This window comes from Sesamum indicum, linkage group LG8 (genome assembly GCF_026168435.1).
Source record: "Sesamum indicum cultivar Baizhima isolate 11 linkage group LG8, ASM2616843v1, whole genome shotgun sequence".
NCBI lineage: Eukaryota > Viridiplantae > Streptophyta > Magnoliopsida > Lamiales > Pedaliaceae > Sesamum > Sesamum indicum.
In genome coordinates, this window is record NC_142664.1 from 26,230,419 (window position 1) to 26,243,090 (window position 12,672).

At 36.3% G+C, this 12,672-nt stretch overlaps 2 protein-coding genes across 4 annotated transcripts; both read left to right on the plus strand.

Moving 5' to 3' along the window:
* Positions 1 to 31: 31 nt before the first annotated feature.
* Positions 32 to 9,668, plus strand: LOC105168910 (PWWP domain-containing protein 1). 3 transcript variants are annotated; one of them, XM_011089107.3, is made up of 5 exons: positions 32 to 221; positions 350 to 385; positions 2,268 to 2,318; positions 3,441 to 4,567; positions 7,376 to 9,668. In XM_011089107.3, the coding sequence occupies exons 4-5, from the start codon at positions 3,475 to 3,477 to the stop codon at positions 9,397 to 9,399; spliced, it is 3,117 nt and encodes a 1,038-aa protein (XP_011087409.2). In that variant the 5' UTR covers positions 32 to 221; positions 350 to 385; positions 2,268 to 2,318; positions 3,441 to 3,474; the 3' UTR covers positions 9,400 to 9,668. The 3 variants fall into 3 exon arrangements, with proteins under 3 accessions (XP_011087409.2, XP_088739444.1, XP_011087408.2); XM_088883318.1 differs by lacking the exons at positions 32 to 221; positions 350 to 385; positions 2,268 to 2,318 and adding an exon at positions 3,218 to 3,312; XM_011089106.3 differs by lacking the exons at positions 32 to 221; positions 350 to 385; positions 2,268 to 2,318 and adding an exon at positions 3,276 to 3,357.
* A 1,731-nt stretch (positions 9,669 to 11,399) lies between these two features.
* LOC105168911 (protein SRC2 homolog) lies at positions 11,400 to 12,561 on the plus strand. The gene has a single exon (XM_011089108.3). The coding sequence runs from the start codon at positions 11,496 to 11,498 to the stop codon at positions 12,342 to 12,344; it is 849 nt and encodes a 282-aa protein (XP_011087410.2). The 5' UTR covers positions 11,400 to 11,495; the 3' UTR covers positions 12,345 to 12,561.
* The last annotated feature ends 111 nt before the right edge of the window (positions 12,562 to 12,672 follow it).

Below are 12,672 nucleotides of genomic sequence, written 5' to 3' on the forward strand. Positions count from 1 at the left end.
TAACTGTCGCCTATATATATAACGTTATCGTGGACTCCCAACTCATAAACCCTTGCGCCGCTGCTCTTTACTTCCAGACTCTCTGTCATCTTGAAACTGCTAGTTGAGATTCTTGGCGACCAAAGGAATCGCCCATCGGCTACAACAAATGAAGTCTTAGCTAAAAGTGATTTCTACTCCAGGAGTTTCAATCGGTTACAATAAACAATACGGCAAAGAAGGTAAAAGTTGCTTAAATGAATGAAAAGATTCTCATTCCTAGGCTTAGATCTCATGATTAAGTTTTGATTTCCGTAGATTTTATCTCAGATCTGATATTTTATTGCGGTGAATTGACTTGATTTGGCAGAAATTAAAGACGTGCTTGGTTATTTTGAGGATTTTGGTAAGTTATGTGCATGTTATTTTTCTAGTAAATAAATTGATGGGTAAACACTTAGATCTGGTGTTTATGAAACTTTTGTAGTTGTGTAAATTGGTTAATTGGGTGTAGATCTGATTTTGAGTTGAATTCAAAAATGTTTTTGTTGCATGCACACATTTTTCTTGACATGAACCTTCAATTAAATGAAAATGAATTTGGTTAGGATCGAAGATGGACGAGTCTGGAGCAGATTTGTGGTTACTTCATTTTGAGAAAACCCAGATATGGACTCGTCTTGGATAAAAATACAAGTCGAAGCGATCTGAATAAATATTTATGTGCTTTATTTTTTTTTTTTATTATCAAAGATGAATTATATAACAAACAATATAATTAATTAATATTTAGTTCTTGTATTCTTATATAGAATTGGATATATGTAAAAAATGATATATATATATATATAAGGTATTATTAAAGTACAAAAGAGTTTAAAAGATACATAATAATAATCAAAATAGATAAAAAAAATCAAATATATTATTTTTATCTATTAAAATGAAAAAAAAAGATACATAAAAAATTATTCTTTTATAATAAAAGATTTTATTTAGTTTAAAAAAAATAAAAGATACATAATCCTACATAGCATGAGTTATATGCTAGTTTATATATGTGGAGAAAAACAAATAAGAGTAAATAATAGATAAAAACTTAATGTTAAAAATCCACAATGCAATGTTATGAAAGGATTTAGATATAGCATACTACTTTCCAAATAACTAGAATTATATTTAAATGTATTAAAAATTATAATTAATAAAAATCATAATAAATAAATAGTTAGGGCCGTATTTGGGACATGTCCACTATAAAATTAGAGTCCTAACTCGGACTCTAATTTTAGGCCCCGACTCTAATTAAATCAATCACAAAACAAGTGTGATACACTTGCCATGTGATTGGTCACTTTTTCTAAACTGTATACCAATAACATGACAAATATATTACATTTGTCATGTAATTAATTCAAGTCCAACCAAATTCAATTTAAGTTAGAACTTCCGATGATCCTTATATGTCTCCTCTTATTTATGTCTAGACTTATGTCCAGACTACATAAGTTATCCTTCTAGTACAAAGCTAAACCCTTGAGAGCTCTGGGTTGCTCCTGCCCCAATCTACACAAGTTTCACTCCAATCAAAGTTATCCTACAAAAAAAAAATCAACTAGCATTTATAACACTTAATTGCTCAATATGTAAACATAAAAAAAAATAAAAATAAAAACTGGCCGCACGCGTGCTGCATTATTTGCAGATAAATAACTTGAGCAGCTTATAAGTCTCGGATCTTTCATTTTTTAAAGAGGTATTTTTTCAAAATAAAATCGTGAGACTCATATAAAATAAGAGCGGACAATATCTCACACAAAGGGACACTCATCGTATCGCAAGCCGCATCATTTAACGCATTGTGTGAGAACAAGCCATGTGCTTGTCCCAAAATCCCTTGTCTGGGGTGTTGATGATGTAAGCATGAGTCCTATTAGTGGCAGATGAGGAGTTTAAACAATTCATAAGCCCTAAGTCATTTTCTTCCTAACAATACACTTTTTCAGGACAAAATCATAGAATTCATAAAAAATTAAAGCAAATAATACCTCATGTAGACCGAATATCAATCTTGTAAATTCTTACATAATAATCACATAAAAACATTCTTTAACAACTAATATGGTTTACAACTAGAAATTATTTGTTGGGTATGTTAGAAATATAATAATTGCTTCAAGTATTTCTATTGAAAATATTTTATCAAAATTTATGTTCTCTTCTTGTGAATATCCATTAAGCTACAATTTTTAGTCGTGTGTTCTAAGTATCTACTCTTTGTATTGCAGGAGTGACACACCATCTTGTCTGAGACCTGCAAAACAGTTTCTTACTTTTAGGTACTATTTAATTTTGGATCTTGCATATTAGTACATTTTTTAGCTCAAACTTGTTTCATCTACTACTTGATTTTACTTATATACGCCACGTGTTTAAATATAATGTCATCATTTTTATTCAAATACACATACTTTTTTCGTACAATAATATGTATAATTTAATTTTTTATTTATATTAATTTTAAAAGTATATGTAATTTAATAATTGAATTGGACGTGATCAAATCGAACTTTCACACAAAAACTAAACCCATGCCCTACTCTATTATCAAAAACCAATTGTCATCCCAGTGTCGGCCTATAGTAATATCATACTTGTCAATTAATAATTAATTTTGGTATGAATATCTAAACAAAAAAAAATATTATTTTATCATATTGGAGTACGTATTTACAGTTTGATAAATCGATTGAATAAAAAATAAAATTCATTTTGTGAAGGAATTAAATCAAATTTGGTTTGGTTTTAGGTTTTAATCTCGATTTATCGAATTTATCAAGTAATAAAATATAATTTTTATGTATATTTTTTAATATCTTATTTTTTTTATATTTTTACTTATTAAAAATAACAAAATAGAAGTGTAATTATTGTAAATGAAAATTTCAATTTACTGAATATCGAACTGAAATAACAAGAAAAAAAATTCCGTAGTTCAAACCAACAAATTCAGTATAGTATGGCCTACCAAAATTTCGATTTCATACTACTAAATGAACACCGCTGTTAAATGTCGAAATTTAATAACTTTTGAATTAAATAAAATACAAATGATATTTTTATGATGAATAAAATCTTAAAATTATATGAATGGAATTATTTGAATTTAAATTATAGAATTTTCAGAGAGAAAATGTATCATTTTAAATGATATCTAAAATCTTGAAATGGTAAATAAAATTGATCAAAGTATTATGTAGCAGTAATATCTGAATTAAACCAGTTCTGGATTTTGATCAATTAATAATGTGAGGCTCCACACACACTTCTTCAGTAAGGGATGCTCTTACTCTCTCTCTTCCTCTTCTTAGGGTTCATGTATGCTTCAGATTCTAATTGTTTGTGCTTTTCCGTGGATTGAGCAATGCAGTTGGTTATTTCTTGTTTGTATTCTCATTCAGGGATTTGGGTTGGAGGTGGCTGTTGGCGGTTGGGATGATATCCATGATGAGCACCACCAACGACGGCGGTGTGGAGTTGCCATTGGTCGCCTTTGGAGATGTCGCTTTAACCGGTGCTGTTGGTTCCGCGGCAGGTTTGGAGTTGAGTATAGTGGTGGGGTCGGCAGAAGCTGCTGCGCGGGTTTCACTTGCAGACGCTGATGGATCAAATGATACGGGGATTTTTGCTAATGCCAATGGCCGTAATGTTTGCAGGCTGGAGAACAAGGGGAATGGATTTGGTGATGTCAGTGGTGGAGAAAATAAGCACGGTTCTTCTGGTTTGAGAGTGCAGGGGAATGGTAAAAAGGCTGGGTCGCGGAATGGGAAACTGGAGCGTAAGACAAATAGGAGCATGTTGGCGGTATATAAGTCTATTTTATCTGATTATGATTCTATTTTATCTGCATTTGATGAGTTCGCGGCCACAGTAAAGAGTGAAACTGTTGGACATGGATATAAACTTGGAGATATGGTGTGGGGGAAAGTGGACTCCCACCCGTGGTGGCCCGGGCACATATATAATGAGGCGTTGGCTTCTCCTACTGTTCGGACGACCAAGCATGAGGGTTACGCTCTGGTAGCTTTTTTTGGGGACAGCAGCTATGGGTGGTTTGACCCAGCGGAGTTAATTCCATTCGAGGAAAACTTTGAAGAGAAGTCTAAGCAAACAACGTCAAAGCCCTTCTTACAGGCAGTGGAGGAAGCTTTAGATGAGTTATCAAGAAGAAGGAGTTTGGCTTTCGCCTGCCGCTGTAGAAATGAGTTTAATTTCTCACCCTCAAGTGTCGATGGATATTTTGTTGTGGATGTGGGGGATAATGAGCCTGGGATTTACGGTTGGAGTCAGATAAATGGAGCTAGAGATAGTTTTCGGCCAAGGGAGATGCTTTCTTTCATACAGCGGTTGGCCTTGGATCCCATGAATGACCAGCATTCAACTATTGATTTAATCAACAACAAGGCAACAGTTTTGGCATGTAGAAAGGCATTGTTCGAGGAGCTTGATGAGACTTATGCTCAGGCTTTTGGAACTGCAATGGTGCGTCCTAAACCCGCTGCGCCAGTGACTGTGGATCCATCTAAAGGTGATGCTTCATGCAACACTTTTCAGAATATAATCGAGCAGTTTTTTCATGTGTTTTGTGGTGCTATATATTCTGATCTCTCCCCCCTTCTGTCATATTATACCATGATTTTTCTTTTTAAAAGATGACTTTTGTATTTGAAATGCTTTTTTTTTTTAAAAGTCAGGGAACACCCTAAGAGCAAGAATATAAATGAGTTATGTTAATGACGAGGCCACACTTGGCTAATAGAAAAGAAGTGTGGTCTTAGCAATGTTGATTTGGTGAGAAATTTTATCAGAAGTGAAAGGACCCATTAAAAAACACGAGTACATGCCAAAAAGGATAGTGAAACTTGTCGTAGTTGGCTTCATATTATTGAGGACAATGTGTTAGAGGTTGTGAATGAAACTTAACAACACGATATTATTGCCTTGTATCTTCAGGGAGGTAGCTTCAAATATAGAGAATTTAAATGGAATTTGACTAGTTGTATCTTCTTTGATTTGTATCTAGATGCCGATTATGATCATTATACCAAATAAAGACAACCGAGGGTAAATTCATTAATGCTTTTGGCTCTGCACTGCCATCTGGGAACTATAATATATGCTGATTTCTTATTGCAGACCTAATATGGATTAAAGTGGTCTGAATTGTTATGAGCTGTAATACAATTTGATAAAATCATTAAATGTTTTGTTATTATCTTATAATTTTCACCATACTCATGTTTTTCATGTGTAAGAGATGCTCAATATATTCATCTAATATGTTAGCATGTTAGGAAACTATACTTTATGTTTATCCTTTGAAGTATATGTAGCTTCTCAGAAGTAAGATTATGATAAGAATAAAAAAAGTACTTCTTCTTCCTGACCGTACATTTGTTTGCGTGAGTGATGCCTCTTTTATCTGGGATAGCTTCTTGCCAGAAGATGAGGTGTCTTCCCTTTTGCCTCTAATATTTATCCTTCTTTGCTTAAAAAGTTCTCTTCATATATTCTAGAAATGAATGAGTCAAGTAGATATGTGGCTCCATGCATTTCAAATTGGTTATTGCAGATTTGGTCATATGAATTGAAGTCACTGCATCCCACATGTTACTGTAGAGTGTGAGCAATGAGGTCCTTACAGAATGCCGAAATTGCATGAGTACCTTGTGAGGAAATAAATTTGTACGGTCTGGTAATTGCATGCTTATCTCCAAGAAACGAAGTTCAGAACAACATATTTTATAACATTACAATTTATGACAAGTTTACATAATATCTGCTTTGACTTTGTTACGCTATATGTTTTTTATGAAGTGTTGTCTGAATTTGCATGAATGGATTGTTTGATAAATTTTAGCTGTACGCTACTGAAGATGATCCGAATAGAAGATGTATGGAAGAATAATTTTTTTATGGATATGGATTGTAGCATTTTAAACTGATTACAGCAATCATAATTAAGTCAGTAGAGTAATGTATTGCATTCAGTTGGCATAACAAATTATCCTCAATGCCAGCATTCAATGTTTCTCATGATGCCTGCACTAAAATATCCACCATATGGACTTCCCCTTGCTGATACAGCTACTCTTGGTCAAATTTCACAGAAGTTGTAGATGGAATAAATCATAGAAATGAAATGTACTGATCTGTAACATAATTATGTGCATTTAACCTCGCTGTGTTGGTTTGGATTCTTTACTCTTTGCTTTTTGATGAGTTGTACATTTCTGTTGTTGTATTAATACACATAATAGGACAAAACATGCATGGGTTGACTATAGTGTCCATTAATAATCCTTGAGTTGGTCTTATAAATGTCGCTAGGGAATGAATGTCCGTAGGAAATCTCTTCTGACAAAATCTAAACTAATTATCTGAAATATTTTATCTTCACCACAAAAGTATGATTATTTTTATCTTACATTTGGACGGTAGTTTGAGAACAATGGTTTCCTTCAGAAGTCAACTGACTCTAACTTTTTGTACTATAACTTTTAGTTTCTGCCTGAGGGACAAATGTTCAGCTCCTGCTTCTCACACATCTTTAGTTTCCTCCTATTAGTTACAGTCTTTTTAAGTTGATTTACGTTGTATTTCGTTCTAGCTTGAGATTTCCTTGAAGTTTTGTGCCATTGATAGTTAACTTGTGACAAATGTTGAGAAGTTATCATCCTAATGTCAGCCAAATCAACAATTCAACATGTCAAATCAACATTGTTTCAAAACTATGTTGATAGTTTCATTATTCCATGGGCAAAGCAAATCTATTTTAGATATCCTTGTAGAAGAAATGTGCCAAGAGTGCATTTGATCATGGAACTTTTGCTTTGTCCTTGAGTTTGTCACTTATTATTTGACGTGAAGGACAACTTTCCTTTTTGGACAGTATCAAGGATTACCTCCATGAAAAATCTCTGTAGCAAAATTTACACTTTGGCCAACATTATTTACTGGTCCATGATCAACCTATCACAGAAGGTGCTAGTTACTTGAAGAATACATTCTGACTATTCTAAGCTTGCTCGGTATTTCCACTATTAAATTTTAGTGGCTAGATTCATTATTGTTTAATTATCGCTTTGTACCCAACTGTGATGTGATGGCTGCCACTTTTCCCTGCCTATTTATAATGATTTGTTCATTTTCAGATTTTCTTGACTATTTGAATTATTCTTGAAACTTTTGCACCTTAGCCTTCGTACCTTATTGGCATTTGAATGGAACCACTTAGCATGGAAACTTACCAGCATTTATTTTTTCAGAAAGTCAGCACTATCTTTTCTTCCTTTTCCGTAGTTGACTGATCATTTTCCTTGTTGCGTTATTGCAGCTCCTTTGAGTGGCCGATTGGTGGTTGCGGAAGCTCTTGGTAGGGGAGTGACATCTCCCAAACCTACCAAAACAAAGGATCAAGTGGAGAAGGAAACATATTTGTTTAAACGGCAAGATGAATCAATCCAGAAGAGCAAGAAAGCAACTTCAGGCCAACTGGTTCCTTCCTCACGTCCGCTGGCGGCGGTGGATGGATTGGGATCTGCTAAGAAAGTAATGTACCCTAGCACAAGACTCCACATGTACCAGGCTTCTGAGTATGGTACCCCTGATGGTCAGCATCAACCTAAAAGTTTCCAAGCATCCATGCCCATTGATATCAGTCCTTCTGAAGGTTCTCGGAAACATGTTAAATGTGCAATGAAAAAAGCTAAGGTGAAAAAGCGGCCTGCTGGGGAATTAAATGCTGAGAATGCAAATGTGGTTGAGAAGAACAAAAAAATAAAGAAAACAAGCACTGAAACTGGTGGTAGAGTTGGGCAGTTTTCTGTTGTTGTCAGTAACAGCACTGTAGAAAGAGAGAATGTATCAGGGTCGCCACTCCATTTTCCATTTATTGATAATAATGGGTTGGACAATCATAAGAAGGATCTTATTCTGGGCTCTTTGTCATCTCATTCACAGCCAGCAGTTGACTTTGGAAAAATGGAGCTTCAAATGCTAGTGAGAGATCTACATGCTCTTGCTCTCAATCCCTCTCATGGAGCGGGGAGGAGTTGCCCAGCTGTCATCATAGATGTTTTCTCAAAATTCCGCTCCCTTGTCTATCAAAAAAGCATTTTGTTATCACCGCCAGTTGAGACTCATGCAAGTGACGGAAACTGCAATGATTTATCTGCTGCTGCCTTGGTTGTTCCTGCTGCCAAAACCAAAAAAATTGTGAAACGTTTAGTGAGGCGTGATGATCCCACCAAAGGTGGGAAGAAACGTGGTCCACCTGATCGTCTGGGATATGTCAAGAAAAAGAAGCTTGGTGTCCTGAAAAATATTAAGAAGACAAGGAAGGTCAATGACTCCAGGGACACTAATAAAAAGAAGATAGATGACTTAAGATTATTGGCAGGAGAAAGAAGAATTGTCCAGAGATCTAATGATACCCAGGGGGGCCATGTGAGAGAAAAAGGTGCTAAACCTGTGCCTCCAACACTTACAAAAGCTGTAACAGTAGAACCTAGCCAGAGGATGGAGCAGGCAGTAAGAGTGGTTAAACCAACTATGCTGGTCATGAAATTTCCAACTGATGCACTACTCCCATCCGGTGCACAGCTAAGAGCAAGATTTGCCCGCTTCGGCCCTCTAGATCATTCGGCTACAAGAGTGTTCTGGAAATCTTATACATGCCGCCTGGTCTACCTGTACAAGGATGATGCAGAATCCGCTTTGAAGTTTGCTCATGAAGCTAACAACTTGTTTGGACGCACACATGTGAAATCCTATATCAGGGAAGTGGAAGGCGATGCAGCGGAATCAGAACCAGTCAACCTTCAGAAGGAAGCCGTCTCATTTGGGGCCTCATATCTCAGAGACTCTGCAGTTGAGCAGAGAATGGGCCCAATAACTGCTGCTCAGCCACTACAGGCGGTGCAACTCAAGTCCTGTCTCAAGAAGCCCTCTGGAGACGATGGTGGGAGTGGCAGTGGAAAAGGTGCCAAGGTAAAGTTTCTCTTGGGAGGTGGTGAAAGCATTAATAGTGAGCTTCTATCTGTCGAGAATAAGATAAAGACCATTGCTAGTTTTCCCGAGGTAGCTGCTTCTATACATGCACTGGATGCTGGTAATAAGATTTTACCAAAATTTATTCCTCAGACCAATATTTTTGCACAATCAATTCCCTTGCCAAAGTTTCCTGCTGACATTGTTTCTCTCGAGCAAGGACCTACAATTTTTAATGCCCCACCCAGGCAACAAATGTCCAGGCCACCTGACATCTCACAAGAGATGCTTAATCTGCTAATTAAGTGCCATGGCGTGGTGAACACTTTGACGGGGGTGTTGGGGCACAAGCCTTATCACCGTCTTTAGACGGGGTTGGGAGGTAATAGGCTCGCAATGCTTAAAGAAACGGAGCAAGAAAATCATCAGGCAAATGGTGGCATCCCCTTCCCCATGTGGCATTGCGTATCAAGAAATGGGTTGAAAGCATGGAGTTGTTTTATGTTCTGGTGTAACTTTGTGTGAAAGATGTAATAGTGATAGGTTTGAAGTGTGTGCGTCTATTTAGAAACTCGTTACTGCTTGTAGAATGATGTGAATCATTTGCGACATCTTATCTTTCGTGAAGTTTCCTATTACTTTCTTGATGTCTCCATTTTTATTTGAATGTGAATAGAAAACGCGCAGAGAAGGGCAGCTCCAAAGATTAAAGCAGCTACCCAAATGGGATTCTTCGAGGTATGGTGTGGAGCACAGGTAGGCACCCACCTACCTAAGAGATTAATGGCTATTATTTATGCTTGTGGTTAGCAGTGTTAATGGGTGATTGTGGTTTATACTTGATAGTATTTGTAGCATTTTTGTCTCACTATATCATGTTTATTCTATTTTAATTTTTACTTATTCGTCATTATCCCCACTTTCATACGTAATTCATTAATTTTATTTATCAACTAATTCCTATTTATATATTAGATGTTTTTCATGGAGAAACACTCATCTATACATGCAATTGCACTATTTATTATACATAAAAAGTAGAGTTTTGTTAGTTGAAGGAATGTATTTTTTTTTATGAAGTTTTAAGCTCTACTGCTTGTGCAGATCAATGATGTTAGAATCATACGATATTGTTGATATGTTGAATGCCAGAGGAGAGAAGAAATTACGAGTAATACTGTTGAATCGGTGAGATTATTTTACTGTAATGTGTTTGATTTGAGAGTGTGATATTCGAGCCTCAAGTTATATATTTTCTTAGAATTTTTCAACTGAAATTTATATTATTCACAATAATTTAAAAAAAAAAATCTAATTGTGACAATTGAAAAATCAGTTGATATCACATGGAGGTGTTCTATTTACTAAAAAGCGTAATTACATTGACATTATTTGAAGTTAGATTGAAATGTACAAACAGTCATTGGTCTTTGCAAAAATTACATATACACCCTTTTAGATATGTTAGTGTTTCCCCACATTATAAATTTTTAAATAATGTAATTATTTATCAAATAGAAGTATCTATCAGGTGAAGCTTCAAATTTGTTATTTTTTTTTCAATTTAGCAATTAAAAGAAGCTTCATATATAATTTGGATGGGAAGATGCAAATCCACGTAAAAATACACTACACGGACTTTTCAAATATTTAAACATTTTTCCTTATTGTATTCTGCTTCGTACTCACAACACGTTGTTTTGCTTAAACACTAAGCTCCACAGTTTGGTCCCTTGAAAGCGCCACCTGTCCTTCTCACGACATCCTTCTATTCTTAACCGTATATTCTCCACTCGCTTTCCACACGCGGGAATCACCGAATCTTCCCTTTTTCTCTAAAATTTAATATAATTATATTCATAATTTTAAAATTTACTTCTAGTATTTTAAACGTTCATTGTAGTTTAGCAAATGAATTATAATTTTCTATCAATTTATTATATGATTGAACATTACGTCTTCACGTATTAATACATATGAGGATGTATATATATTTATTTTTATAAAATTAAAACTAATTTAATTAACAAATATTTATTTAATATTTTTCTGAATTAATTGTGTATTTGCTTTTAAAACTTAATGTTAAATACAAAATTATTACAACAATTAAATTTGGCAAGGTTGGTAATGAATAATCCTCATGTCAATTCATGACAAGTTTAATTATTTCATTAATAAATAATAATTACCCAGAAAATATATATCCTGTCTAGATTTAGTTAAAATCACTGACCGTTGGTTGTTGTTGGTGAACGCGGAAACACGCTATATCCATGGCCCCGGATATCTCTAGACCCCGATCCAACGGCCGCCTCTTCTCCCATAGTCGGTTTGGGCACCCTATATATACCCACCCCACCCCCCTCCGTTCTATCATTCTCATTGTTTCAACTCACCAACATCTTCTCCAACTCTCCTCCCACAAACTTCGATTCTTCAATCCCAATCTTATTGCCCTGAAAATGGAGTACCGCCCTCTCAACATCACCGTCATCTCTTGCGAAGATCTCAAGGACGTGAAGGTCTTCTCCAAGATGGACGTCTACACCGAGGTCTCTATTGCCGGGTACCCACTCTCCAAGAAGACGACGTTTGTGGACAAGAATTCGGGGACCAATCCCAAATGGAATCACCGCATGGAATTCATGGTCGACGAGCCCTATCTCACCAAACCTGGCCTCTCCCTTCTCTTCGAGATCAAGGCTGAGAGCACTTTCAGTGGCTACAAAGATATCGGCTCCGTCACCGTCCCGATTTACGAACTTTACCAGCCCGACGCCACCGAAGACAAGGTCGTCGAATATCAGGTCCACACCCGCTCCGGGAAGCCCAAGGGCACCCTCAAATTCTCCTACCGTTTCGGGGAGAAATTCACGCATCAAATGGAGGCCAAGCGCACGGATGACCCGGTCACGGCGTATCCCGCAGCGCCATACGCCGCAGGTCCGAGTTACCCGCCTGCGGCGGCGGCGGCGCATCCCTATCCTCCTCAATACCCTCCGCAATACCCTCCTCAATACCCTCCTCAATATCCTCCTCATGCGGGGTATGGAGCTTATCCACAGACAAGTGGGTATGGACACCAGGCCCCGCCGCCGTATGGGTACCAGCCACCACCGTATGCTGCTCAACCTCAGAAGCCGAAGAAAAGTAAGAAGGGAGGGATGGGGATGGGAGGGCTGGGTTTGGGGTTAGGGGCTGGATTGCTCGGCGGATTACTGGTGGGAGAAATGGTGGAGGATATCGGTGAGGCGGCTGCCTATGCTGACGGATATGGGGACGCCATGGACGACGTAGGCTTCGATCTCTAGGCTTTGATTTCAATTTCTCATCATTCCTTTTTTGTTATTTGTTTAGGGATTTGTTGGTACATGGGAATATCTAATGCACTTTTTTCTTTTTTATTTTAATTTTTAGGTGGTAGTATAAATATTGACATCTGTAAAATAAAATTTGCTGCTGCAAAATACTTGTAAATAATATTATTGGCTGAATTTCAGAAATGGGGACTCCCAAAGTTCACTATTATTTTGGGATAATTATATTTATATTAATGGTTTATTTATGTGAATTATTCATGTATTTTGATAAATTATACCTACTTCATAAAGAAACATTATGTATTTTACAAATTATGTA